Below are 24,168 nucleotides of genomic sequence, written 5' to 3'. Positions count from 1 at the left end.
CAGTAACTTTCTAAGAAAGGGTTCATGGGAGGAAATGTTTTAAAAGAGTCTGTATCCCTAAAAATGCCCTCATTCTGCTCTCACAATTGCTAACTTGGTTTGGGTATAGAGTTCCAGGTTGGAGATGATTATCTTCAGCATTTTGAAAGCACTGCTTTTAAGTTTTACAGGTCCTATTGAGAAGTCTAATTACATTTTTATTCCTAAATCTTTGAACACAGCCTCTTTTTCCACTCTTAAAGGTTTTAAGGTCTATCCCAGTGTTTTGAAGTACTTAGTGCTTAATGATATAAATGTTTTTTCATCATCTTTTGTTCTAGGTATCTGGTGCTTCCCCTTCCATGTGGAAACACTTTCCAGTTTGAGGAAACATTTTTGTATTATTTCTTCCTTCCTATTTTTTCTTTCTTCCAAGTCCTATTAGTTAGATATTAGACTTTCTAAATCGAGTCCCTGGTTTTGTTTTATTTTTTACTTTTTCTCCTGTTTTCTGCTTCTATATTTTTTCTTCTACTTTCCTAGAGATTTCCTCCATTTTATTTTCTAACAATTCTATTTAATTTTTAAAAATTTATTCTATCATATTTTTAATCTCAGAGTCTTTATTGCTCTTTTCATGGATAACTATCATGACTTTTCTTGGTGGGAATATTCTCCTTTTTAGGGGAGGGGTTGAAATTTTGTTTTGCTTCCATCTCTAGTACCTTCCATTCTTTTTCCTTCTTGTTTCATGTTCACAGTTTGTCTTGGATAAATATCTTTAGGTTCATTCATATTTAAGAATAAAGCCTTAAAAACTGACTGGAATCTCTGTGTGCATGGCTGGGACTCAAGAGGTAGGTTATGAAAGGTTGTTGCTAAGCCGTGAAAGACGCTGGATTCTTGGCCTCCAGAGGAGAGGAATTCAATCCAGGGCCAGTGATAAGCTTTTGTGTAATAAAGTTTTATTAAAGTATAAAAGAGATAGAGAAAGCTTCTGACATGGACATCAGAAGGCAGCAGAAAGAGTGCCCACCTGCTAGTCTTTTGCAAGCTGTTTTATGTCTGTTACAAAGCTATTAATCAGATAAGAGAGACACCACAAGGCTGAGGGAGTTTTACCAGGTGCCTCTCCCACAATATGCATTTTTGAGATAGGATGGCCCCCAGCCATAAAACAATTGATATGACATCAGCCCAAGGTTTGAGAAAAGAAAGAAAGTTAGTCTTAGCTGGAACTGTTTTGAAGAGAGGCAAATTCCAAAGCAAATACATAGTTTCATTAACATAGCTTAAGAAAAATATTTCCATAAGAAAAATGCATTGGTTAGCTCTAGGTTTGAGAAAAGTTAAGTTCAGGTGGAACCAGGTGTCGTCATGGCAACACAGAATTTTAAGAGCGACCTCCTTTTAATTTTGTATAGAGAAGGAAAAAAATCTGACCCTTGTAGTTTGTTTCTTCCTGCCGCCTAAGGAAGAGACAAGAAATGTCTGACACTTGCAGCCTATTTCCTCCATTTGGAGACCCCTGGCCTTCCTGCCTGTTACCCTCTCAGTTACATTCACTGTCGGGTGACCATCTGTGAACCTGGATGTTTCACTGAAACACCTTCCAAAGTCTGGATCTGTAGGTATTTTGGTGAGGGGGGCTGGGGAGGGGCAGTTCTGTTTCTCTAAAGAAAATGTGTACTCTCCTGCTTGGCTGTATGCCGAGCTGGTGTTCCTGGAGCCCAGGAATACAACTTCTGGTCTCTAGGCTGTCTTCATCTATTTGCATTGCAGTGCTTCTCCTTCATGTTCACTCACCCCACCATCCCAGGGCCTAGAACCTTTCTGGTTAAGTTTTTTTAGGAGAATAATCTCTCTTCTCCTCCTCGAGGGAGGGTGGTGGTATTTTCCGGTTTCCTGGAATAGGTGAGAGGAGCTGGACTTAAACAGGTCTCTTCTTGCCCACCACCTTCTGCCGCGCCTGGTGCCTCCAGGTCCTGGCTCTTGTGGGGATTCTGAGGTCAGCCTCACTTCTTTCTCCTTGTTACCCGCTCTGCTGGCGTTTGGTGTTCAGCTCTGTTAGTTCTTCTCTTTTATCTCCTTTCCTTCTAAAGATGCATTAACATTTCTAGTGCAGTGTCTCTCTTGGGCTTATGCTTCTTTTTACTGTTATTATTCCTTTGCCCTCATTTAAGAGATGTTTGAAGAAGGATATGTGTTCAGTCTACCACAGATTAATAATCTATTATATTTTCATTAGTAGTAATTATGTGGGTACACACACACACACACACACACACGAACATATAAATATATCCCAATGATCCAAAGATGAATAGTGAAAATAATCTCCCTTTACCTTGTTCTTCAGTCCCTCAGCAGAAGTGCCCACAGTTACCAGTTGCTTGCATATGTCTTTCCAAAAAAGTTTATACACCCATTCACATTGATACATAAAAAGCATGTAAGTAGAGATGATGGATTTTATTTTAAATCAAGAAAGAAAAATTTTCACATACCCCTGAAGACTATGTTTTCAGTAAAGGGCAGTGCTTAACCCAAAGACATGAATCTCTTTGAGGTGGATTTCAGGGCCCACTGCCGGTGTAGACACAGCATTAGGGGCCTTTCAAGTGCCCCGTGTAGTAGCCACCTGCACCAAGGCCAGCCATGGGTGTCTCTGAGAAGCACGTACATGGGACAGTTGTTGGTGACCCTCTCCCACTTCTTGTGTGACTTTATCATCCCTGTCTTCTTTACTTTTGGCCTCTGTATTTCTTCCTGTTTTCACCCTTTCCCCTCTAGATGTATGTAGCCGACTCATGGCTTCCATGTCTGGCCCATGGAACTAAGGGATACCCCTAATCTGGCTGCCTTTTTTGGGTTTTAAGAATCAATTGGAACCCCAGACCAGTTTGCTTTCATCACACCCCTAGTTGAATAGATTTTATCAGGAAATACACCCGAGGCCTTCCCAGGTCTTTCGGGTGGGTTGCTTGACTTGACAGTCCAGGGCTGTGACGTCACTATGACTCTTTGTCCCCGCAACAGGGCCTGCTGCTGCCAAACCAGACCTGATCTCAAAACTGGAGCGGAGAGCTGCACCCTGGATCAGGGACCCACACAGGCCAAAGTGGGGGAAAGGCCATCCTCCTTCAGGTGGGTCTTGACCTGCCGAGCGCTTGAAGGGTCTATCGGGGGGCCAGGCAGCTACAGCATGCCACACAGTATTAGTTCAGCCACACTCGTGTGAATCTGTTGTACACGGGGCCCTGTGTTAGGCCCTGGGTAGAGAAACATGAATATGAAACTAACCCTGCCTTCACAGCATAGAATAGTCTGAGAAACTGGGACTGTTTGGGAAAAGGAAGGAGCTTTGATGAGTGGAGGTGAAACCAGGATGGTGTGGTAGAGCTGGTGGGGGAGATACGTGGTGGACACTGGTCACGAGGAGCCATGTGACCCACAGGCTGTGAGCCTCCCCCAGCTTCTCTGGTGTTTAGTGACAACACTGCTGGTCTGTGGGAGTCAGCAGTTTTGCATATGTCCGTCAGTAACTTATTGGCCCCTAGCTGCTGTGTATACCTCTATGCCCCCTTTGTTTCTCAGGCTAATAAGAAGACTTATGGATGTTTACCCTCATTTCTTTATGGTGCCTCGAAAGAGGATTAAGACCATCCAACAGCATCTACGGCCAAGGTGGTTAATTAAGCTTATGAGCGTCTGATGTTACGTGATCCCAGGGTAGCTTTGTGGGTAGAGAAGGGGTGGCTGGCTGAAGCAACCATGAGGATTAGCACATAACCCGTGGGGAGCCAGACTGACTTTCAGAGAAAATAATGGGAAAGGGTTTCAAGAGAAGCCACTCCTGGGAAGATCCCCTGGAGAAGGGGACAGCTACCCACTCCAGTATTCTGGCCTGGAGAATTCCATGGACTGTATAGTCCATGGGGTCGCAAAGAGTCCAACACGACTGAGCGACTTTCACTTTTCACTTTCTGATTTCTAGAAAGGTGGAGCCCATCCATCTTCTCTGCTTTGCATAAGGGGTACTTACTGAATTGGGGTGTCTTAGCTGATAGGAGGCTGCAGAGTCCTCAGCAGCAAAACCAAGCACAGTCTGATTTGCCCCAAAGGGAAAAAGAAGATGGTGGCCGTTAGAGAGGCGCACACACAGGCCTTGGCTGTAGAGTCCACGTGGCTTCCAGTTCCTTCTGTGGAGACGTGTACTTCCTACTGCAGGCCCCGCCTTTGTGAGGCAGACGGACAGGCCAAAATCAAGAGGACTTACAGACCCCGATCAATTCAGAGGTCGTGGTTTGGGCAGTTCCCATGGTTAGTGATGGACCCCAAAGAGACCAAGCTCTTCTGCTCAGCTTGCAGAGAAAGGCCTAGTCTCCATGACAGTTCATCCCGGCTGGTCCGCGGCTACACGGGCCCTTTCAAAGTGGAGACTTTAAAGTACCACGACGTCAGCAAAGCACACAAGCTCTGTGTAAACACCGTGGAAGTCAGGGAGGACGCCCCGCAGACTGCCGCAGTCCCCGAGATCTCCAGTGACCTGATGGCCAACATGGAGCACTTTTTCCATGCCGCCTACTCGATCGCGTACCACTCGAGGCCCCTGAACGACTTTGAGAAGATCCTGCAGCTCCTCCAGAGCACGGGGACCATGATTTTGGGAAAGTACCGAAACCGTACCGCCTGCACGCAGTTCATCAAGTGCATCTCCGAGACTCTGAAGAAGGAGATCCTGGAGGACGTGCGCAACTCCCCGTGCCTGAGCGTGCTGCTGGACAGTGCCACGGACACCTCCGACCAGTCCTGCGTGGGCATCTACCTGCGCTACTTGAAGGGGATGGAGGTGAAGGAGTCTTACCTCACGCTGGCCCCCCTCCACAGTGAGACGGCCGATGGATACTTCGAGACCATCATCTCGGCCCTAGACGAGCTGGACATCCCCTTCCGGAAGCCGGGCTGGGTGGTGGGCCTGGGAACCGACGGCTCTGCCCCGCTGCGCTGCGGGGGAGGCCTGGTGGAGAAGCTGCAGGAGATCCTGCCCCGGCTGCTGCCGGTGCACTGTGTGGCCCACCGGCTCCCCCTGGCCGTGGTCGATGCCTGCGGGGGCATCGGCCTGGTCAAGAAGTGTGACCGGCACATCCGAACCGTCTTCAAGTTCTACCAGTCCTCCAACAAGAGGCTGAATGAACTGCAGGAGAGCGCGGCTCCCCTGGAGCAGGAAATGGTCCGCCTGAAGGACCTGAATGCGGTCAGGTGGGTGGCCAGCGAGAGGCGCACGCTGAACGCGCTCACCCTGAGCTGGCCCGCCCTGGCCAGGCACCTCCAGAGCGTGGCGGACGCGGGTGGGCAGGTTGGGCACAGGGCCCAAGGCATGCTGAAGCTGATGAAGGGCTTCCATTTCCTCAAGTTCTGCCACTTCCTCTTGGACTTCCTGAGCCTCTACCGGCCTCTGTCCGAGGTGTGCCAGAAGGAGATTGTGCTGATCACCGAGGTGAACGCCACGCTGGGGCAGGCCTACGTGGCACTGGAGACCCTCCGTCACCGGGCAGGCCCCAAAGAGGAAGAGTTCAACGCCAGCTTCAGGGACGGGCGGCTCCACGGCATCGTGCTGGAGAGGACTGAGATGGCAGAACAGCGGTTCCAGGCAGACAGGGAGAGAGTGGTCCTGACGGGGATCGAATACCTCCAGCGGAGGTTCAACGCTGACCATCCCCCGCAGCTCAGGAACATGGAGGTGTTTGACACCAAGGCCTGGCCAAGCGGGATGGCCCTGGCCAGTTTCGGGAATGATGACATCCTGACCCTGGCCAGGTATTTTGAGCTCTCGCTGCCCCCAGGATACAGCAAGCAGGCGCTGCTGGATGAGTGGCTGGGCCTGAAGGCCGCGGCCCAGAACCTGCCGTTCTCCATGCTGTGCGAGCACGCGCTGGCCCGGCACCGCCGCTTCCCCCTGCTCAGCCGGCTCCTGGCCCTGGTGGTCTGTGTGCCCGTCTCCACCGCCTGCTGTGAGCGCGGATTCAGTGCCATGAACCGGATCAGGACTGACGAGAGGACCAAGCTCTCCAACGAGGTGATCAACATGCTCATGATGACGGCCGTGAACGGTGTGGCGGTCTCAGAGTATGACCCCCAGCCGGCCATCCAGCACTGGTACCTGACCTCCTCAGGCCGGCGGTTCAGCCACGTCTACACCTGTGCCCCGGTGCCGCCCCGCTCTCACGCAAGTAAGTATGCATGGCAGAGCTCCTAGACGCGGGGATACCAAAGAGGAGAACCTCAGCTTCCCAGCCCCACCCTGAGCTGACAGCCTGGTAGATTCCGCTCAAGTCAGCCGTCACCACAGACTTGCTTTAAGGGGTCACGTGCTCAACTGTTTGCTAGACCAGTGGGTGCTCAGGACAGGTCACCTTAATAATTCAGCTAGACAGGCTGGGTGCCCACACTGCAGGCCACAGGGCGCAGCGCTAAGAGCAGGAAGTTCCGAGCCAGGCTGCCCAGGTTCAAGTTCTAGTCATGCCGCTAACTAGCACGTGACCGCGGGCAACTTAATCTCTCTGTACTTTGGTTTTTCATTTGTAAAGTGAATTAATAACTCTGGGAGATGGGAAGGGACAGGGAAGCCTAGGGTGCTGCAGTCCATGGTGACTGAACAACAACAACGGTGCTTAGAACAGCGTCTGGCGGGTAACACCCATGGTGGTCGTTAAAGGTTCAGCTATGACCAGGACTAACTCGACGACTGGACGAGTGCTGGCAGGGACACCACCTTGCCATGGTCTGTGGGGACCCTGTTTGCAGCAGGAAGAGGTCAGTGCAGGTCAGAGGGGCCGTGAGGACCATGTTGCGTGGAGGAGAAGGTTAGGGGTTTCAGGCAGGGGAGGGGTCCATGAGGAGAGCCTCTCAACTCGCCTGGAGGGCTGGGCTGGGACTAGGTTAGAGGGGAAGTGATATTATCCCGGAGGCCCAGTTACTGAAAGTCTTAAGCAAGAAATTTTCTTCTTTTCAAGTAGTCACTGAACAAAGAAAACCAGAGCTTCTCGAGGCTGTGCACGGGGCTCCGTCCTGTTGCTTCCACTCTCATTCTGTCTCAGGGTCTGTGGTCATCAGCAGTGGACTTGGCCTCAGGGTTGACAGAGGCTCTGTGGGAAGCAGGGTGGCCCTGGGCCTGCAGCTAGGCGGTGGGTGCAGGGAGGTGGGAGGTGGAAGTGGGGAGAAGGAGAGGGTGCTTCTGAGATAGTGTCCTTCACCCAGCATCTGTTGAACGAGTTACTCTTTGAGCTTGGCCCCTGGGGGTGGAGGAGAAGGTGCCCTCATCCGTGCCCTTCTGCAGGTTGTAACCACAGGGCGATGGGACTGTACCTCTGAAGCAAAGAGAACCCAGCCAGATTTTTATATAATGAAACCTTCCTCCCCAGGCAGTTTCTCAGCCTCAGCACTGTGGACATTTGGGGCCAGATAGTTCTTCATTGTGGGGGCCCGTCCTGTGCTTGGCCAACCCTGGCTTGCCCATTACACACCCACTGGTTACCAGCAGCACCTTCCCGGTTGTAGGAATCAGAAACGTCTCCCTCCAGACTCTGCCTAGGGTCCCCTGGGGGCAGAATCGCCCCATGAGCTCCGCTGCCCTTGGGTGGAAGAGTCCACAGAGTGGGACTCGCTTGAGCCCCGGAGAGCAGTCCTCATCCGCCTCCAGTCTGTTTTGCCAGGGGCTACTCCCCCAGCCTCCCTCGGGTGCAGCTGAATGTGGGGGGGATGGATTATCACCTGAACTGTTCTCTCCTGCTCACTGTGCCTTCTCTTTCCTCCCACACGAGGGGCGGGGCTCAGGAAGAAGACTGGCGCGTTCTGCAGGGAGGAGCCCACTGCCCAGAAGCCTCCCGGCCTGTCCTGCAGGGAACCGATGGAAGTCCTGACGGCCTGTGTCCCGGAACCTCCTGAGAGGCTCCTGTGTCCCCTCCTTGGCCAGGAGGCCCCAGGCTGTCCTGCCAAAGCGCTCCTGTAGTAGGAGCAGGAATCTGAGGGGTTCACTCCTTGGAGCCCCCTGCTGCCCTGGCCCCGTGATCGTGGTGACAGGCCCTGGGATTCGAGGCTGCCCGAGTCTTCACTGGGTGGGACTCTAAGCACCAGGAGGTGGGCAGTGACAAGGCAGTTAAAGCCACACCCTGGGAGGCAGGGGGTTAGGAGGTGCACGGCCTGTTTCCCGGGGCCCTTCTCCAGGCCCAGGGGGACCTCACAGCACTTATATATGCACAGAGGTTCTATCTCAAGCTCACTTTCAAGGTGCTTCAGCACGTAATCCCATCATGAAATCCCCAGCTTCTGGTGGCAAGGAGACTTTTCCGAAGTGGGAATGACAGCTGGGGGAAGGGGCTTGAAGCAGCTCTCCGGCCCCTGGGTAGTTGGGGAGCATCCAGGGGACAGCCCACAACCTGAGGCACAAGGTGAGGGCAGAGGGTGAGCAGGACTGGGGCTGGCCTGGCTCTGGGCTCTGTCCCCCTGGCTCCACAGAAGCAGGGAAGCCTCAACCTCACATGGGAGACCTGCCTCAGAGGCTGTCTCTGCCTCGTCGCAGGGCCTGCCTCTGCAATGCAGCAGGCAGAACCCCTGCACCCTGAGCAGCCAACAGCTCCTGGACGGGAGGAGTGTCTCCCTGGAGGGGCCCGGCGCTTCCCACCAGTCCAGCCCCTGTGTCATGCTGAGCCCTTGATTTCTGCGGAGCAGAGCGTAAGGACGAGTTTGCACTTGGGGGGCTTGGGATCCAGCCCCAGCTCTGCTTCAGGCAGTGGGTCAACCGTGATGGCCCCCTCCCGTCTCCTGTGCCTTCGCGTCCCTCTCTGTGAAACGGCAGCAGAGAAGCCAAGTGCCTGTCAGTGCCCGGCCTCCACGGGACTGCTGGCTGACAGCTCCTATGCGGGCAAAGACGGGCCTCAGGAGGCAGAGTGGACTTGGCTGTCATCAGCTCTTGTCCCTGTCCCTTGCCACCGATGTCCTTATTGTGGGAGGAGGTGCCCTCAGCATGATGGTCTAGTCCATTCTTCCCAGAGGTGCTCTGGGGACCAGCCTGGTAATCAATAGGGGTGTTGGTTTAAATGTTTCAACACAGACCCACCTGATCAGCTCCCCGGGCCTGTTTCCTGCAGGCCCACCAGGAACTTCATGGGCTCACTGAAGCCTGAGGAGACCACCCCAGCGGCACAGAGGGTGTCCCACACAATTCGGTTCCCCTTGCCTCTCCCCGTCTCCCTTTCCACCCGGAAGTAAGGCATGTTTCCTTCCAGGGCAGCTGCCCTGGGGAGGCCTAGGCTGCTTGTCTGCCCGAGGACGATATGGTATCTGCCTCCCGCCTTCCTTTCCACAGGTGGGAAACCAGGGGAGCTTGGAGGGAAGGCTTCGGCCTTTCTCTGTCTTTAGACAGGCAAGAAGCAGTTCTCCGTCCTGACTTGCTGCCGGGCCCCAAGTGGGGTCCCTGGCTGTGCTTCAGGCCCAAGCAGTCTGACCTCGAGCAGACCCTGGAAAGGTGCTGAGAGCCCCTGAGATGTTGGTACCGAGTGTCTCATGGGCAGAACCCATGGTTCCCAGTGTTCCTGACTCTGCCTTACCACCATCACTTTCCTGTTTTCTTCAGCTTTGAGCCAGGAGTTTTGTTCTCGCTTCCTGCCTTTTAACCTGTGGCGCTGTGTCCTGGGGGCTGAGCTGTACCGTGGGCCCTTGGAGCTCTGGCTGCGCCACTGTCCACACAGCCAAGATGGAGCCCAGGCCTCCCGACCCATTCACATGGGGCTCTACAGGGAGTTGAGGAATCCGTCCTTGGCCAGTTGCCTAGGGTATGAAATGGCCGGGTGGAAGAGAGAAGGGCCCTTTCAAGTGGGGCTTTTATAGCTCCCACCTGACCTGTCGGGATTCCCATTGCGTGACGTTCCTGCAGCATCCTCCCCGTGGCAGCTGCCGTCCTTTAAGACTTCTCAGAGCAAGAGATTAGTCCTGCGAGCACCACTGTGCGTGAGCGCCACTGCACAAACCCCGCGTGCGGCGGAGGCCCGCCAGAGCTGCCCCTGCCCCTCCACACCTGTGCCCTGAGGAAGTCTCCAGTGCCAGCTGTGAGGAACTTGGGCCCCTTGGGCGGGGGGACTACTGAAAATGCTGTTTATCATGGGAGGTTACACCGCCCAGTTCCTCAAGGAGCACAGCCGAGCTCTGGCTCCTCGCTGTTAGCTCATGGAAGAGAGGACGCTGGCCATTTTGCGGAGGACCCCAGGGCCGAAGCATGGAGAGACCCCGCCCCCTCGCCTCTTGCCCAGGCTGGCCCCTGTGTTTTGTTTCAAGAGTCTGGCAGCCTTTCAGACCCCAGGGCCTGGAGACCCCACTGTTGGAGAGCCTGCCTACTTTTGCCTGGAGAAAACAAGCTGAACGGCGCTGGGTATGGAAGGAGCGAGCTCTCTGCCTTTGGCCAGAGCCCTAGCCCTGCCTCCAACCTTGTTCCCCACCTGCAGTCTCCATAGCGATGCGGAGAGGGCTGACAAGCTCAGTGACCAGCGGTATAACAGACAACGTGAGTTCAATAGCCATAGAGACCAGGCAGGAGGTGGGGCCGGCCCCCACCCTAGCTAGACGCAGAGGAGGTCAGCTCCTCCAGACCTTTTGCTTCCCTCAAACCCAGGTTCAGTTCCTAGGGTGCTAAGTACCTAAGGACCAGGTGATGATGGGCCTGTTCCCTCCATCCAGGGGTCCGTCTGCCGAGGTCCACTTCTCTGGTTTCATAGATGTGCAAAACACAGTTTAAGAAAACCATGTTCGATTTTCAACTTGTGTGCTATCCGAATAAAGCAGAGCTTTTTCCCATATATGCCTCTATCCCGTAACACCTATAGGAAACCGTTGGAGCGGATCAAAGTCCGCCTCCGCCCCCGAGTGTCGAGCTGCCGCGCATGCGCGAGCTGGGCGGCCGAACGCGCGCTCTCGGGGCGGTGGGGTCCTGCTGCGCATGCTCGGCGTCCCCTGCCCGGCCGCGACAGGTACTCAGCGGAGCATCCGCATCTCTGACCCGCATCCCGCGCCTGGCCATGACGGCGCATTCCTTCGCCCTCCCGGTCGTCATCTTCACCACGTTCTGGGGCCTCATCGGCATCGCGGGGCCCTGGTTCGTGCCCAAAGGACCGAACCGCGGGTAAGGATCGCGCGCGGCCCAGCCTCCCTGGGGACCCCTTTGCTCCTGGGCCCACCCCTTCTCCGGCGCGAGGCGGCAGCGGTGCAGCGGGCACTGGTCCCGGCGCACGGTGCTCCAGTCCTCCTCCCGGGTCCGCGCTGGGTCGCGAACAACCGGGTACAGGCGGGCTGTCGGGGCCAAAGGGCAGAGAAGGTCGTGCTGTCGAAAGGAGGAGACAGCTACGCCCGCGCCGCCCCCTGCCCCCGCGCCTGGGAAGGTAGTCTGTGGCGAGCCACTGATGCAGCTTGTCCACTCCTGCCCAGCTGTGACCTTGAGCGTCCCTCACCTCTTCAAGCCTCACTTTCTTCTTGGGTCACTGGGGGTGATGATGACTCCTGCCTTTTAAGGCTGCTCTGAGGATTACACAAAATATATAAAAGTGTTAGTTGCGCATGGCACATACTGTATGGAATAATTTTTTGCCAGCGTCAGTGATTCTTGGGGCCCCCAGCAGGTTTCTATACCTGTGGCACCACTCACCCGTTTCTGCTTCATAGTCTCTTCAGCAGTGATGGGCCCTCACCCTTTGATGACAAGTTCTTCAAGGTGGAAGACTGTCTTTTCACCACTGTAGACCCCAGTGCCCGGCTCGGGACCGGCCTATGGCGCTTGGTAATGCTGAGAGAATGGATCAGATGCTGATGTCTCTGGCGCCAACCTCAAGCAGAGGTCATAGGGCCTGGTTTGGGTTAGGGTTAGCTTCAGCTGGAGGCTGCATATGGGTGTTTCCTCTGTTTTTCAAGATTCTTGGGGCTGAGGTCCCATGGCCTCGCCTTGTAAACCGTTTTAGTGCATCAGCTCTCCTACACACTTTGGTGAGTTTTTTCTTGTAACTGAAGTCTCTCCTGCTGCATTTAAAGCCTCTGTTTCCAGTCTTGGAGTGGGACTCAAGGCAACCAGCTCCTATTCTCAGGGTAACTGCTTACTCTGCCTCAGAGGTGACCCTCGGTCTCCTTGCCTCTTGCTCTGTCTTCTGTCTTCCCTTTGCCCAGTGAATTTTGGATCCCAGAGACCACTCCATGGTGGGTGGCTGCAAATGCAGCTGTGTGCAGTGTCGATCTCCAACATGACTCCTCTACGATGGAGAAACAGTGGGTGATGGAGAAGGGACATAGGTGAAGGGAAAGATTCATAATGTAAGTTGGATGTGGTCGAGGTTGGCTTTCCCAAGAGGTGACACTTGGAGTTTTTCTTTTCCATCTAGCAATTCTTACCTAAGAAGATCTCAGCCTCCTTGTGTTCAGGTGGCATCAAGAAGGCCAGAGGGAAAGGGGTTGGCACCAGGAGCTCTTTCTCTGGCCTTGGCGAGGCCTCCTGAGGGCGCTGCTTCAATCCATCCTGACCTGACATCCTCTTCCATTGCAGAGTGATCATCACCATGCTGGTGGCCACCGCTGTTTGCTGTTACCTCTTGTAAGTGCTGCTCTCCCAGCTCCTAGTCCGCGGGGGCCCTTGTCCTCCCTTCTTTCCTCCTCTCCCAGCCCTACTCTCACCTCTGTCCTGGTACCGACGTATTCAGCTCTTGAAAGGCTGAGTCTGTAAACCACAGAAGAGGAGGGCTTTGGAGTAGCAAAGAGAGCGACAGGCTGGGAGTTATGAACTCTGGGTTCTGGTTCTGAGTGTATCTTCTGGACAAGCTCTGCCATGTCCATGGGCTGCGGTTGTCTCATCTGTGACACGAGTGAGTGGGGCCTTCTCAGTACCTGTTGTCCCCGATGGGCATCAGAATCCCCTGGAGAGATTGTAAAACGCAGGTTTCAGGGTTCCACCTTGGACTCACTACATCACAGTTCTCACAGCCTGCACGTGGGGATCTGTGTTTTTATTTAAAATTTATTTATTTGTCTGCATCAAGTCTTAGTTGCAGCACACAGGGTCTTGTGTTGTGGCGTGAGGGGCTTAGTTGCCCCACATGTGGGATCTTAGTTCCCCAGCCAGGGATTGAACTCACATCCCTAGCACTGGAAGGCAGATTCTTAACCACTGGACCACTGGGGAAGTCCCTCCAGGAATCTGTATTTTTAATGCATGTCCCTGAGTGCTTGTGATGCAGAGCATTTAGAACCAATGGGTGAACAGTGGTCTTCAAACTTGGAAAAGTAGGTACATATAGAATACTGTCCTATATTCCAAGTCCTGGGATACAGGACACATACCAAGAGATGCGAGTGCCTGGACCATGTGAGGGGGTCACTTACCATGTCAGTAGGGTCTAGGTGTTCTCTTTCTATAAGTGCCTTTCATGGTAGCCCCTCCCCTTTTGCAAAAGAGACACTCCACCATTGCTCCCCAGTTCTTCTGTGTCAGCCTGCTCCATGTTTAAATCTCCCTGGCTGCCAAATTGAGGAATAAGTCCAAGCTCTGGTTTTGAGGAAGGCCTCTCTCATGAGCAGTTGGTGGTGGCGGTTTAGTCACTCAGTCCTGTCCGACTCTTGTGACCCCATGGACTTAGCCCACCAGGCTCCTCTGTCCATGGGATTCTCCAGACAGTTAAGCCATCTTAAGTCAGAATGGTTTCCCTCTGTGCCCCTGGGGGCCGTCTTAACTCTTCTCTAACGCCCTGAGTCCAGCCCCAACACAGGGATCTTATAAATCTACAAAGCAAGTCAAACCAAACCTAAACCCAAACCCACGTGCCCAGACTGAGCACCCGAGCTGGCTGCAGTGCGGATGTCTCCGAGGGACCCTTCCCTCTGAAACCCAGACCATCCATGTGCTGGGTGGGTCCTGTGACCACTGGCGTGGTGCATGGCGGAGTTCCTGGTGCCCCGGGCTCACCTGCACTGTGCTGTCCCTGGCAGCTGGCTCATTGCCATCTTGGCTCAGCTGAACCCCCTGTTCGGGCCCCAGCTGAAGAATGAGACCATCTGGTATGTTCGCTTCCTGTGGGAGTGACCGTCGCCTCTGCGGCCCCAGGTACTGCCGGGCGGGCGGGCAGGCAGGGGTGGGGAGGACGAGGTCAGGCAGGGCTGCAGGACTTTGCATGTGGACGCAGATGGTCATTTATTATGAAGAACAAACCCCTGAGCACCTGCTCCGTGCCCCCCCCCACCCCCACGCTGTGCTGGGCAGCACAGACAGAAGATCAGGGTCCTGGGGGGAGCACGTGGGCCCAGCCTCACTCATGGGTTCCCAGACCCCCGAGGAGGCAGCGGAATCTGTTGGGAGGGCGGGCTCAGGGGTTGTGGTGAGCCGGGGTTCCCCAAGGCGGGGCTGGGGGGCAGGGTCTCCACCGCGAGGCCATGACCCTGTCACGTGATGTGATTTCAGGTGCCCCCGCTGTCCGGATGACCGTGGCTCCACTGTCCCTGATGACCCTTTTGTCACTGTCCCCCCACCTCCATCCCCCTAGCTGTGTCCGGTCCCTCTGGGCCCCCTCCCCTAAGGCCTGCCAGGTTCTGGAAAGTCCCGCCTTCCCCAGCTCAGGAAGGCCGAACTCAGAGCCAGCCCTCAAGTTCCCTCTGCCCGCTCCTCCCCAAGTAGGTTCTGGCCGGAAGCTGACTAGGGTGGGGGCTGCCTTGTACTACAAGGGGGAGCCCAAGGCCGGCCGGGGCATCGGCATCCTGGGGAGGAGGGCTTGGAGCCAAGATGCTCAGAGGCTGGAGAGGAAGCCCTGGGGAGGAGGCTGGGTCCTTCAATGCCCAGCTCTGTGATCCCGGAGCATCTGCCCGCATGAGGTCCTTACCCGTGAGATGGGCCGTGGCGAAGGCCCCTCTTGGGAGTTCTCCTTTGATTTTCTGACATGCTTTGATGTGAAATTTCTGGAAACTTTGACATAACGGACAAACATTCACACACAAAAAGCGCCACAGTAATTTGGATCAAGATTGAAAAGCTGTATGTTCAGCATCCTTTATCCTCCGAGTAACTCAAAGGGGCTTGCTCAGGAAGTGGCATCTCCTCTGCATATCCTCTTCCCACTTCCTCCCTGACCTGGGCCTCCCTGTCTGGGGATCGGGCTACCTCCCTTCCCGGGGGCTCAGCCTGAAGCAGCTCCCCCTGCACCTCAGGCCTAGATTCCCCATGGGAGGAGGATTTCTGAGCCCCTCGAGGTTACCTGGATGGAGGGAGGGCGAAGACAGACAGGTGTGAGTGATGTGTGGGCAGCGCCGTGGGCCCTGAGGACTGTCCCCAGTGTAGGCTGGGAACCCCTGGCCTGGTGAGGACCGCGGGCAGAGCTTGCGGGCATGGACCAGAGGGAGCCTGGGGCCCCAGCCCGTGCGCTCACTTCCCCCAGCAGAGTTGGGGCAGACACCTGACAGTCCCAGAGCTGACTCGAGTCCCCGACTCCATTCTGCCGTGCTGCCTCCCTGGGGAGGGGGAAGCCAGTCTCTTGTCTTTATTGACTTTGTTTGATTGGCATTCTGTTCAGTGGGCATCTTTTTTGGCACAGTGGCGCAATGTGGTACATCTTCCCTGGATTTCTTGACCCTGGGCTTGGCCTGTTGCTCAGGTGGGGGCCTTTCTTTGACATTCCTCCACCCCCTGTCTGGCCCCCTTGGAGTGGGGTGCTGAGTCTCGTGGCCATGTCTCGTGACTAATGAATGAAAGGTGGGGAGACTCCTGTCTGGGAGCCAAGTCCTGGCTGAGGCCAAGTTTGCTGCCTGTCGCACCCCTGCCCACCCAGTTCCCGTTTCCTCGGTGGGAGGATTTGAGGGGCAGGAAAGGGGCCTGGCAGCTGCTTGGCCCTGCAGCCCTGGAGTATGGACATCAAGGACTACGTTTTCCTGAGACCTGAGAGCGAGTACAACTTCCTGGATTCTGCCCAGAATCAGGCCTGGCAGGAGGAGGAAGACGGAGGACTCTTTCAAGTGGAACTTTGCCCACCTCCTAGCTGTGATTACAGAGAGTGCACGGCCTCTGGGGTCTGCAATAAAGCCTGTTCCCAGCTTGTAGAGCGTGGCCTGCCTCCTTCCTAAGTGTTCCTAAATATCCATGGTTCCCTGCACAGGGGAGGGTGATGGAGTGAGCAGAGAGAGGAGCTCCGGGAGGAGCAGCTGGGAAGCTAGGGGTGGGGTGTGTGGAGAAGGGACTGGGAGAAGTGAGGAGCCTGGATTCATCCAAAGTGAATGTGGAGCCATGAAAGGGATGGGGGGCATGGGATGTGACCCCACTAGGCTTCTAGGATAATCTCTGCTCTGGGCGTAATGGGCCCCAGATGAGAGTGGTGGGGAGGATGGGGGCCCATGAATGGTTGAAGGGCTAGTTAGGAGATCAGGGGGCCCAGTGAGGGCTGTGGGAGGAGGGATGAGGCAGGATGCACCCTGCAGGGAGCTGTGGACAAAGGGGTGCCCAGGACCTGGTGGCTGGAACCTGTCAGCAACAGGCCACAGAGGAGAAGTGATGATCTGGGGCATCCTGTGTGTCCTGGTGAGCCCGGTCTCCCTGTGGAGATGCCCAGCAAGTGGTTGGATGATTGGGTTTGGAGATCAGGATGAAGCTGTGGCCTGAAGACCTGAGATGTGTGTGTGTCTGTCCCTGAGTTCTCACTGAACAACTGGGTGGCAGCCTCTGTCCTGAGGAGCCCCCACCCCCACCCCCCACTCTCTGGGGAGTCTCTGCAGCCCAGGGCAGGCAGAACCCTCCCAGCAGGCTGCCTCCTCTCCCCTCCCTCCCTTTCTGCCTTTGCAGCCATTCAAGGAGAGAGAGCTTGGGACGTCCTCCCAGGGTCTGTGCCCACTCTGTGCGGATGCTGCGGCTCTCAAAGCTCTCAGCCCACCTCAGTGCAGGGAGGAGGGGGGACCACAAGGCGAGCAGGTTTTGTCAGAAATAAACACAATCAGACATCAGTTAAAGCCATGAAAGCACATTTTATTCTGTAACAACTGACAGGGAAATGAGAACGCTGTGGGATCTGGGCATTTTGGCAGGAAGGTGAAACCAGTGGGTGGGGGGTGTGGACAGGGCCCAAGCAGAGCCAGGAGTGAAAAGTCACAAAGGGTTGGTAGGCACAAGTGCGGCTAGGCCACTGAGAACGGGACACGGGCCCAAGCTTTCCTGAGTTCATCTCAGAAGGAGGGTTCTTAAGAGCCACCCTTGGGCTGCAGAAGATACATCTCTCTCCCAGAGGGTCTGAGGAGGATCCACAACCGTGAATGCACTAAGAAAGGGCGGAGGGGTGGGGGTCAGAGGCCCGTGGTCGGGCACTGGCTAGAACAGACAGTATATTCTAACAGTACATCCTTCTGACAGCCCAGAGCTTGGTCAGACAGGAACCCAGCGTGGCCAGGTTGTCCCAGGGATGTGGCTTAGGCAGCCAGAAGCCAAGCCAGGCTGGTTGAATCTCCTAGTGCTGGGTGTGGACGGGCTTGTTTGTTTCAAGCAGGAAGTACCCTACCACCCCCTTTCCCTTGCCAAGTGGGATGGAAATCAGTAAATGACTGCCTCTGACACAGACACTCACTACATGAAGCAAACGATCCCTGAAGTTGGGCAGTGGGCAGAGTGGAAAGCTTAGCTCAGCTGCACTCACAGAGGCCGGCCAGCAGAGGGCGGCGCTGCCCAAAGGATGGAGACCTCAGACCAGATTATGCTGTCATTGGGAGTGCAACTGCTCTGCACTGATGTTAGAGGGTGTGGCAGTTATAGGGAATGGGGAAGATTTTCCAGATGGTACTGGAGCCTGGGTGAAATGTCACTGAATGATATGTAACTGCAACAGCCAGGTATTTCGGGGGAAATCCAAAGGGCGGAGAACTAAGGGACCTTGGCAACTGGATGCTCCTGTGAGGCCAGGCTTCCCAATGATCTTCCGCGACTTTTCCCTACCTCAACATCCTGAGACCTGGCACATTCCAGTCTATGGTAGGGACACCCATCGGCCCAGTGGAGAGGATGAAGGTGTCTGTTACTGCAGGCTGCAGGGCCACCCTCCCTGATGAAACACCTAGACCAAGGCCTGTGATGAGGGCCTTTGGGTTGCTTTGAACAAAAAATCAGTGTGTAGATAACACTGGGAGTGCGAAGAGCAGAGAAATCAAGTGGGGGTGGTTGCTGTCTGCTCCTGAGAACCTCCAGGGTCACGTGCGGGACATGATCTTTGTTTATAAGCCTTGGGGTTTCCAGAAATGGAGTCAGTTGGCAGCCACTGCAGTTCTGCTTGACTTGGAGCCAGAAGGGTGAGGGCCGGTGACCAAAGTCTGCACTAGCTCAGCGCACGCTCCATGTAATGAACCTGGGGGAGAATCACCCAGGACAAACAGACCCATAGAATGCTGGGACTAAAGCCAGGCCCATCACGAAAGGATCTCCAGGGCTGGAGCGAGGATCCCAGACTTTTAATCCCAGTGCTCTGGGTCATTCTTAGGCAGGCCCACACAGGTCTTAGGACCCGAGTTTTGGAATCATGCAGTGGTATTTCTGTGCTGAGACATAAAGAGCCAGAGCTCCGTGGAGCCTCTAGAAATGTCATCTAGCAGTTTCGGGAGCACCAAAGCCTTCAGGGATTACGGGGTGTCTGAGTGGACTCTAATCCCAGTGCCACGTGGCCCAGCAGAGGCCAGGTGAGGGACAGGGTGTCACACAAGCCCAGCTGAACTTTGGCTCACCCTGCAGGCATCTGCTCCGAAAAGGGTTGGGATGGATATTCTCAGAGACCCATACAGCCCCCACCTCAGCTCCCTGATCTGGGTATTAAGAGCTGTGATGGCAGCAAGGCTTTCCCTCTGCAGTAAAGGTCAGCCTTTCCTCCCCTGACAAAGACCCAGGAGACATCAATGAGTGATCCTCTGTGCCTGACCACTCCCCGTCTTGTACAATGGGAGCATGGGGCCACGAGGACTGTTGCCAAAGTCTGGGCTCCCTGTCCCCCAATGCCTAATAGAAACATGGAGACAGAGTTTGGAGGAAATCGAAAAGAGTAGCTTTATTATTTTTTGCCAGGCAAAAGGGATGCATAGCAGGCTAGAGCCTGAAGAGCTGTGTCCCCTTCTCTTGGATTTATATACTCTTGAAGGTCTTGCTTTTTTTTTTTTTTTTTCCTCTTGCAAAGTTTCAGAGTGACTACAGCTGGCATCAGGCAACTCAATAGCTGGGTCTGGTGTCCCTGAAGTTATCGGCCTGTGACCTTTCTGAAATGCAGGATGCCACAAGAGAATATATGGGGGAAGAAGAATGCCAGGTGCAGGGTGTAATCTATATGGAGTCAGAGAGTAATTAGTTTGGTGAAGAACAAGTCCAGCTACAAGTATCTGTTAGTGGTAACAGCTAAAGCATACCCAAGGTTGTTTACCTTTTGGAGGCCTGTTTGGCCGGTGTGTGCCAAAGGCTGTTCACTCATTTCTGGTTTTGCTGCAACAGGATCATGGCATAGCCTGCAGCCTTCACCCGTGCTGATACCAGGGGCAACAGCTGTGCTCTTGGTCTGCAGCAACTGATTCAGCAAACAAATTTTTCTCTGTTTTTCTGTCTGGTCAGCCTCCCAGAGGACTTTCACTTCGACTGAGCCACAGGAACTGGGCTGCCTGAGTTCAAAGTGCAGCTTCTCCAGTTATTAGTTGAGTGAAAGTTATTTAATCTTTCTGAGCTTCGGTTTTATCACCCAGTTGGTATGATACTACTAGTGCCTGCCTTGTAGAGGTTCTGAGTGAAGAGTGAAGTCGCTCACTTGTGTCTGACTCTTTGTGACCCCACCGACAGCAGACTACCAGGCTCTGCCGTCCATGGGATTTTCCAGGCAAGGATACTGGAGTGGGCTGCCATTTCCTTCTCCAGGGTATCTTCTTAACCCAGGGATCGAACCTGGGTTTCCTGCATTGCAGTCAGACGCTTTCACGTCTGAGCCACCAGGGAAGTCCTGTAGAGGTTGTGACTGTGTGATAAATGGGTTAATAGTGCCTGCCTCCTCAATAAATGCCATCAACCAATCACGTGACTTTTACATAGTAACTCTACTTTCATGGTTCCCTTCATTCTGCCAGGATCTCAGCTTCCTTCACCTTTTCTTATTCCCATCACGTACTCTACACCGATCTACCTTGTAGAGCAGAAAGTGGCAAGCACCCTGAGTGCTTTGATGTGTGAGATAGAACCTGGGAAATACGTGCCACAAAAAGTACCCAGAGCTTGTTTATGCAGCTGTATTTCTGTGCTTTGTGTTAAATGTCCTTAACGTAGTCTATAAATGTACCGTCCTCTTGATAAAACACTCATGCTTTGGGGGTGTGGGGATGAAGAGGGAATGGGTACTAGACTAGATCTGCTGAATCTAAAGTTCTTGGGGAAAATAAATGTTTAAGAAACAACCAGGAGATTTCATAAAAAGCAGAATATTGACAAGAACACTAGCCCTCCCAGATATTTAAGAGTATTGTGAAGTCACAACATGAGAGGCTACAGAAATGAAAACAATGGTGTTAGCACATGAAAAGACAAGTCAATAGAAGAAAAGTCTAAAAATAAACTGATAAACATTCAAAGCAAATCTATGAGGGTAAGATGAGTAAAGGCAATGAGGAGTGTGGGGACTCTCTCCCTCCTGGTGACAAAATTACTACTGGCTGGATCAGAGATTTAACAAATGTAAATGAAACTATAAATGTACCAGAAGAAAACATAGGGGAATTTTAAAAAATTACTTAATAATGGGAAAGGTCTAAGTAAGAGGGGAAACAAAGAAATCCAGCAGTGATGAAGATAAAATGGATAAACTTTAATTAAAATTTAGATTTTCTGCAAAGCAAAAAATGTGAATGACAGACAAGGAAATGATTTGCAACCCATGACATACACAGAAAAACTGTACAAAAAAAGGTCATAATGACCTGGACAACCACGATGGTGTGATCACTCACCTAGAGCCAGACATCCTGGAGTATGAAGTCAAGGGGGCCTTAGGAAGCATCACTACGAACAAAGCTAGGGGAGGAGATGGAATTCCAGCTGAGCTATTTCAAATCCTAGAAGTTGATGCTGTTAAAAGTGCTGCACTCAATATGCCAGCAAATTTGGAAACCCCAGCAGTGGCCATAGGAATGGAAAGGTCAGTTTTCACTCCAAACCCAAAGAAGGGCAATGTCAAAGACAGTTCAAACTACCACATAATTGCACTCATTTCACATGCTAGCAAAGCAATGCTCAAAATCCTTCAAGCTAGGCTTCAACAGTATGTGAACCAGTAACTTCCAGATGTTGAAGTTGGATTTAGAAAAGGCAGAGGAACCAGAGATCAAATTGCCAACATGCATTGGATCATAGAGAAAGCAAGGGAATTCCAGAAAAACATCTACTTCTGCTTCACTGACTATGCTAAAGCCTTTGACTGTGTGGATCACAACAAACTGTGGAAAATTCTTCAAGAGATGGGAATACCAGACCACCTTACTTGCCTCCTGTGAAACCTGTATGCAGGTCAAGAAGCAACAGTTAGAACCGACAAGGGAAAAATGGATTGGTTGCAAATTGGGAAAGGAATATGTCAAGGCTGTATATTGTCACCCTTTAACTTCTATGCAGAGTACATCATGTGAAATGCCAGGCTGGATGAAGCACAAGCTGGAATCAGGGTTGCTGGGAGAAATAGCTATAACCTCAAATGTGAAGATGACACCACTTGCAGAAAGTGAAGAGGAACTAAAGAGCCTCTTGAAGAAGGTGAAAGAGGAGAGTGAAAAAGCTGGCTTAAAACTCAACATTCAAAAAATGAAAATTATCACTTCATGGCAAATGGATGGGGAAACACTGGAAATAGTGACAGACTTTATTTTCCTGGGTTCCAAAATCACTGCAGATGGTGACTGCAGCCATGAAATTAAAAGACACTTGCTCCTTGGAAGAAAAGCTCTGACAAGCAGACAGTGTACTGAAAAGTGTATTGAAATTACTTTGCCAACAAAGATCCATGTAGTCAAAGCTATGGTTTTTCCAGTAGTCATGTACAGATGTGATAGTTGGACCATAAAGAAGGCTGAGTGCCAAAGAATTGATACTTTTGAACTGTGGTGTTGGAGAAGATTCTTGAGAGTCCCTTGAACTGCAAGGAGATCAAACGAGTCAATCCTAAAGGAAATCAACCCTGAATATTCATTGGAAGGACTGATGCTGAAGCTGAAGCTCCAATACTTTGGCCACCTGATGGGAAGAGCTGGCTCATTGGAAAAGACCCTGATGCTGGGAAAGATTGAAGGCAGAAGGAGAAGGGGCCAGCAGAGGGATGAGATGGTTGGATGGCATCACCGACTCGGTGGACATGAATTTGAGCAAGCTCCAGGACTTGGTGATGGACAGGGAAGCCTGCTATGCTGCAGTCCATGAAGTTGCAAAGAGTCAGACACGAGTGAGTGACTGAACAACAAACGCATATACAGAGGTCATCAATAAGACACAGCAGGTTAATGGGAAAGGAGACAAGCAGGCAATTCACAAAAGAAGTGGTAGAAGTGACTTTCCAGCATGAAAAGACGCTTCCCATCATTTATAAGCAAGGAAAGCAGATGGAAACAACAATGTAGCCCCATGATTACCTGTTCTGTTAACAGAGGTCAAAACTGCTGACAAACTATAACAGACTTGTCTCCTAATAGTCACAGTCAGTGTCGCCCGCAGCTCCCCTTGCCTGAATACTTCCACGCACACTGGCTGACTTCGGGCTGTCAGCGCTGTCTTCCTGCCCTGTGCTGCAGGCTGGAAGTGCTGTCAGGAAGTTATTGCCATCGGCGTCCTCTTCCACCAGTGGTTGCTAGGGCTTGCATGTACATGCTCCTGGGGCTTCTCCAGCTCTGGTGGCCCCCTGAGCGGATGGTTTGTGCTTTTGTCTTCATCAAGAGGTGTGTTCCCTGGGCAGCCTACCAACGCCATAGAAGAAACATGGCAAACAGACCAACCACAAGATGACCTGGAGCCAAGTGTTGCCAACCCTCAGCAGAAGCAGAGTCACATGAGTGAAATAGAAATGCTTATTGTTCTAAGTCAGGGTTTTCAGGTGTTGATATGCAGCATCAAGGTGGCAGAGCTGACTGACGCAGCGTAATGACAGGTCTAGCGCAGGGTGATATGCCTGTCGTGTTTCTACTCCCTTGTTGATGATACTTGCATTACTCCAGGTTCTCCTGTTACAATGAGCATCCCTTCATAGGTCTTTGTGCACATGTGCTGGGACTTCGCTAGGATGTATGCCTCCATGTAAAGAGCAGAGTTGTGGGTGCTGTTTACTTTCAATGTTACAAGATATTACCAAATTGTCCTCCAAAGCAATTATTTACGCTCTGACAACACTTACAGGAACTCCTGGGCTTCATTTGTTACTCAGCCTTTTCTATTTTTTCAACCAGATAATGTGTGTGAAATGGTATCTTGTTTTAACTTACATTTCACTGATAATACCTGATGAGCCTGACTCTCTTCACCTGTGTGTTGACCATTTGGATTTCGACTTCTCTAATTTGTTCATATTGTTTGCTTGCTTTTCTATTAGACTTTTTTGGTCTTTTTCTCACTGATTTATGGAATGTCTTTATATATTTTAGCTACAAGTCGCCCTAATCCCATATAGCTAGTGACAGGAAGAGAGATGGAAGGAGACAGTGTGTGTGGGGGGGGTGGGGAGGGTACAGTTCAGTTCAGTCGCTCAGTCGTGTCCAAACCTTTGTGACCCCTGGGCTGCAGGATGCCAGGCTTCCCTGTCCATCGCCATCTCCCGGAGCTGCTCAAACTCATGTCCATTGAGTCGGTGGTGCCATCCAACCATTTCATCCTCTGTCACCCCCTTCTCTTTCTGCCTTCAATTGTTCCCAGCATCAGGGTCTTTTTCAATGAGTCGGCTCTTCACATCAGGTGGCCAAAGTATTGGAGCTTCAGCTTCAGCATCAGTCCTTCCAATGAATATTCAGGACTGATTTCCTTCAGGATTGACTGGTTTGATTTCCTTGCAGTCCAAGCAACTCTCAACCAGTATATTGCTAGTTACTGAAGTCCTTTTCTTTTCTTTTTTCCCCCTTTCCCCCCGCTTTTCTTTTAATTTAGCACCCTCTTCTTTTATCTAG

At 52.6% G+C, this 24,168-nt stretch overlaps 3 protein-coding genes across 7 annotated transcripts in view; all 3 read left to right on the top strand.

Moving 5' to 3' along the window:
* ZNF862 (zinc finger protein 862) overlaps positions 1 to 10,827 on the top strand; it is a 36,337-nt gene extending 25,510 nt beyond the window's left edge. For 2 of the 5 annotated variants that reach the window (XM_018046785.1, XM_018046784.1), the window contains exons 6-8: positions 3,019 to 3,126; positions 4,104 to 6,212; positions 7,803 to 10,827. In XM_018046785.1, coding sequence (XP_017902274.1) covers positions 3,019 to 3,126; positions 4,104 to 6,212; positions 7,803 to 7,990 — 2,405 coding nt within the window. In that variant the 3' untranslated portion in view covers positions 7,991 to 10,827. The remainder of the gene's footprint in view (positions 1 to 3,018; positions 3,127 to 4,103; positions 6,213 to 7,802) is intronic. The other 3 variants (XR_001917935.1, XR_001917934.1, XM_018046786.1) reach the window with 3 other exon arrangements.
* Positions 10,831 to 16,086, top strand: ATP6V0E2 (ATPase H+ transporting V0 subunit e2). The gene is made up of 4 exons (XM_013963581.2): positions 10,831 to 11,152; positions 12,557 to 12,604; positions 13,993 to 14,107; positions 14,462 to 16,086. The coding sequence occupies exons 1-3, from the start codon at positions 10,914 to 10,916 to the stop codon at positions 14,084 to 14,086; spliced, it is 381 nt and encodes a 126-aa protein (XP_013819035.2). The 5' UTR covers positions 10,831 to 10,913; the 3' UTR covers positions 14,087 to 14,107; positions 14,462 to 16,086.
* Positions 11,076 to 24,168, top strand: part of LRRC61 (leucine rich repeat containing 61) — a 33,939-nt gene continuing 20,846 nt past the window's right edge. Inside the window, exon 1 of the mRNA XM_018046794.1 lies at positions 11,076 to 11,152. The gene's annotated coding sequence lies outside the window, so the exon portion shown is untranslated. The remainder of the gene's footprint in view (positions 11,153 to 24,168) is intronic.

The sequence above is a fragment of the Capra hircus genome, chromosome 4 (genome assembly GCF_001704415.2).
Source record: "Capra hircus breed San Clemente chromosome 4, ASM170441v1, whole genome shotgun sequence".
Taxonomy (NCBI): Eukaryota; Metazoa; Chordata; class Mammalia; order Artiodactyla; family Bovidae; genus Capra; species Capra hircus.
Note: the sequence above shows the minus strand (reverse complement) of the source record. Positions and strands in the feature narration are given on the sequence as shown.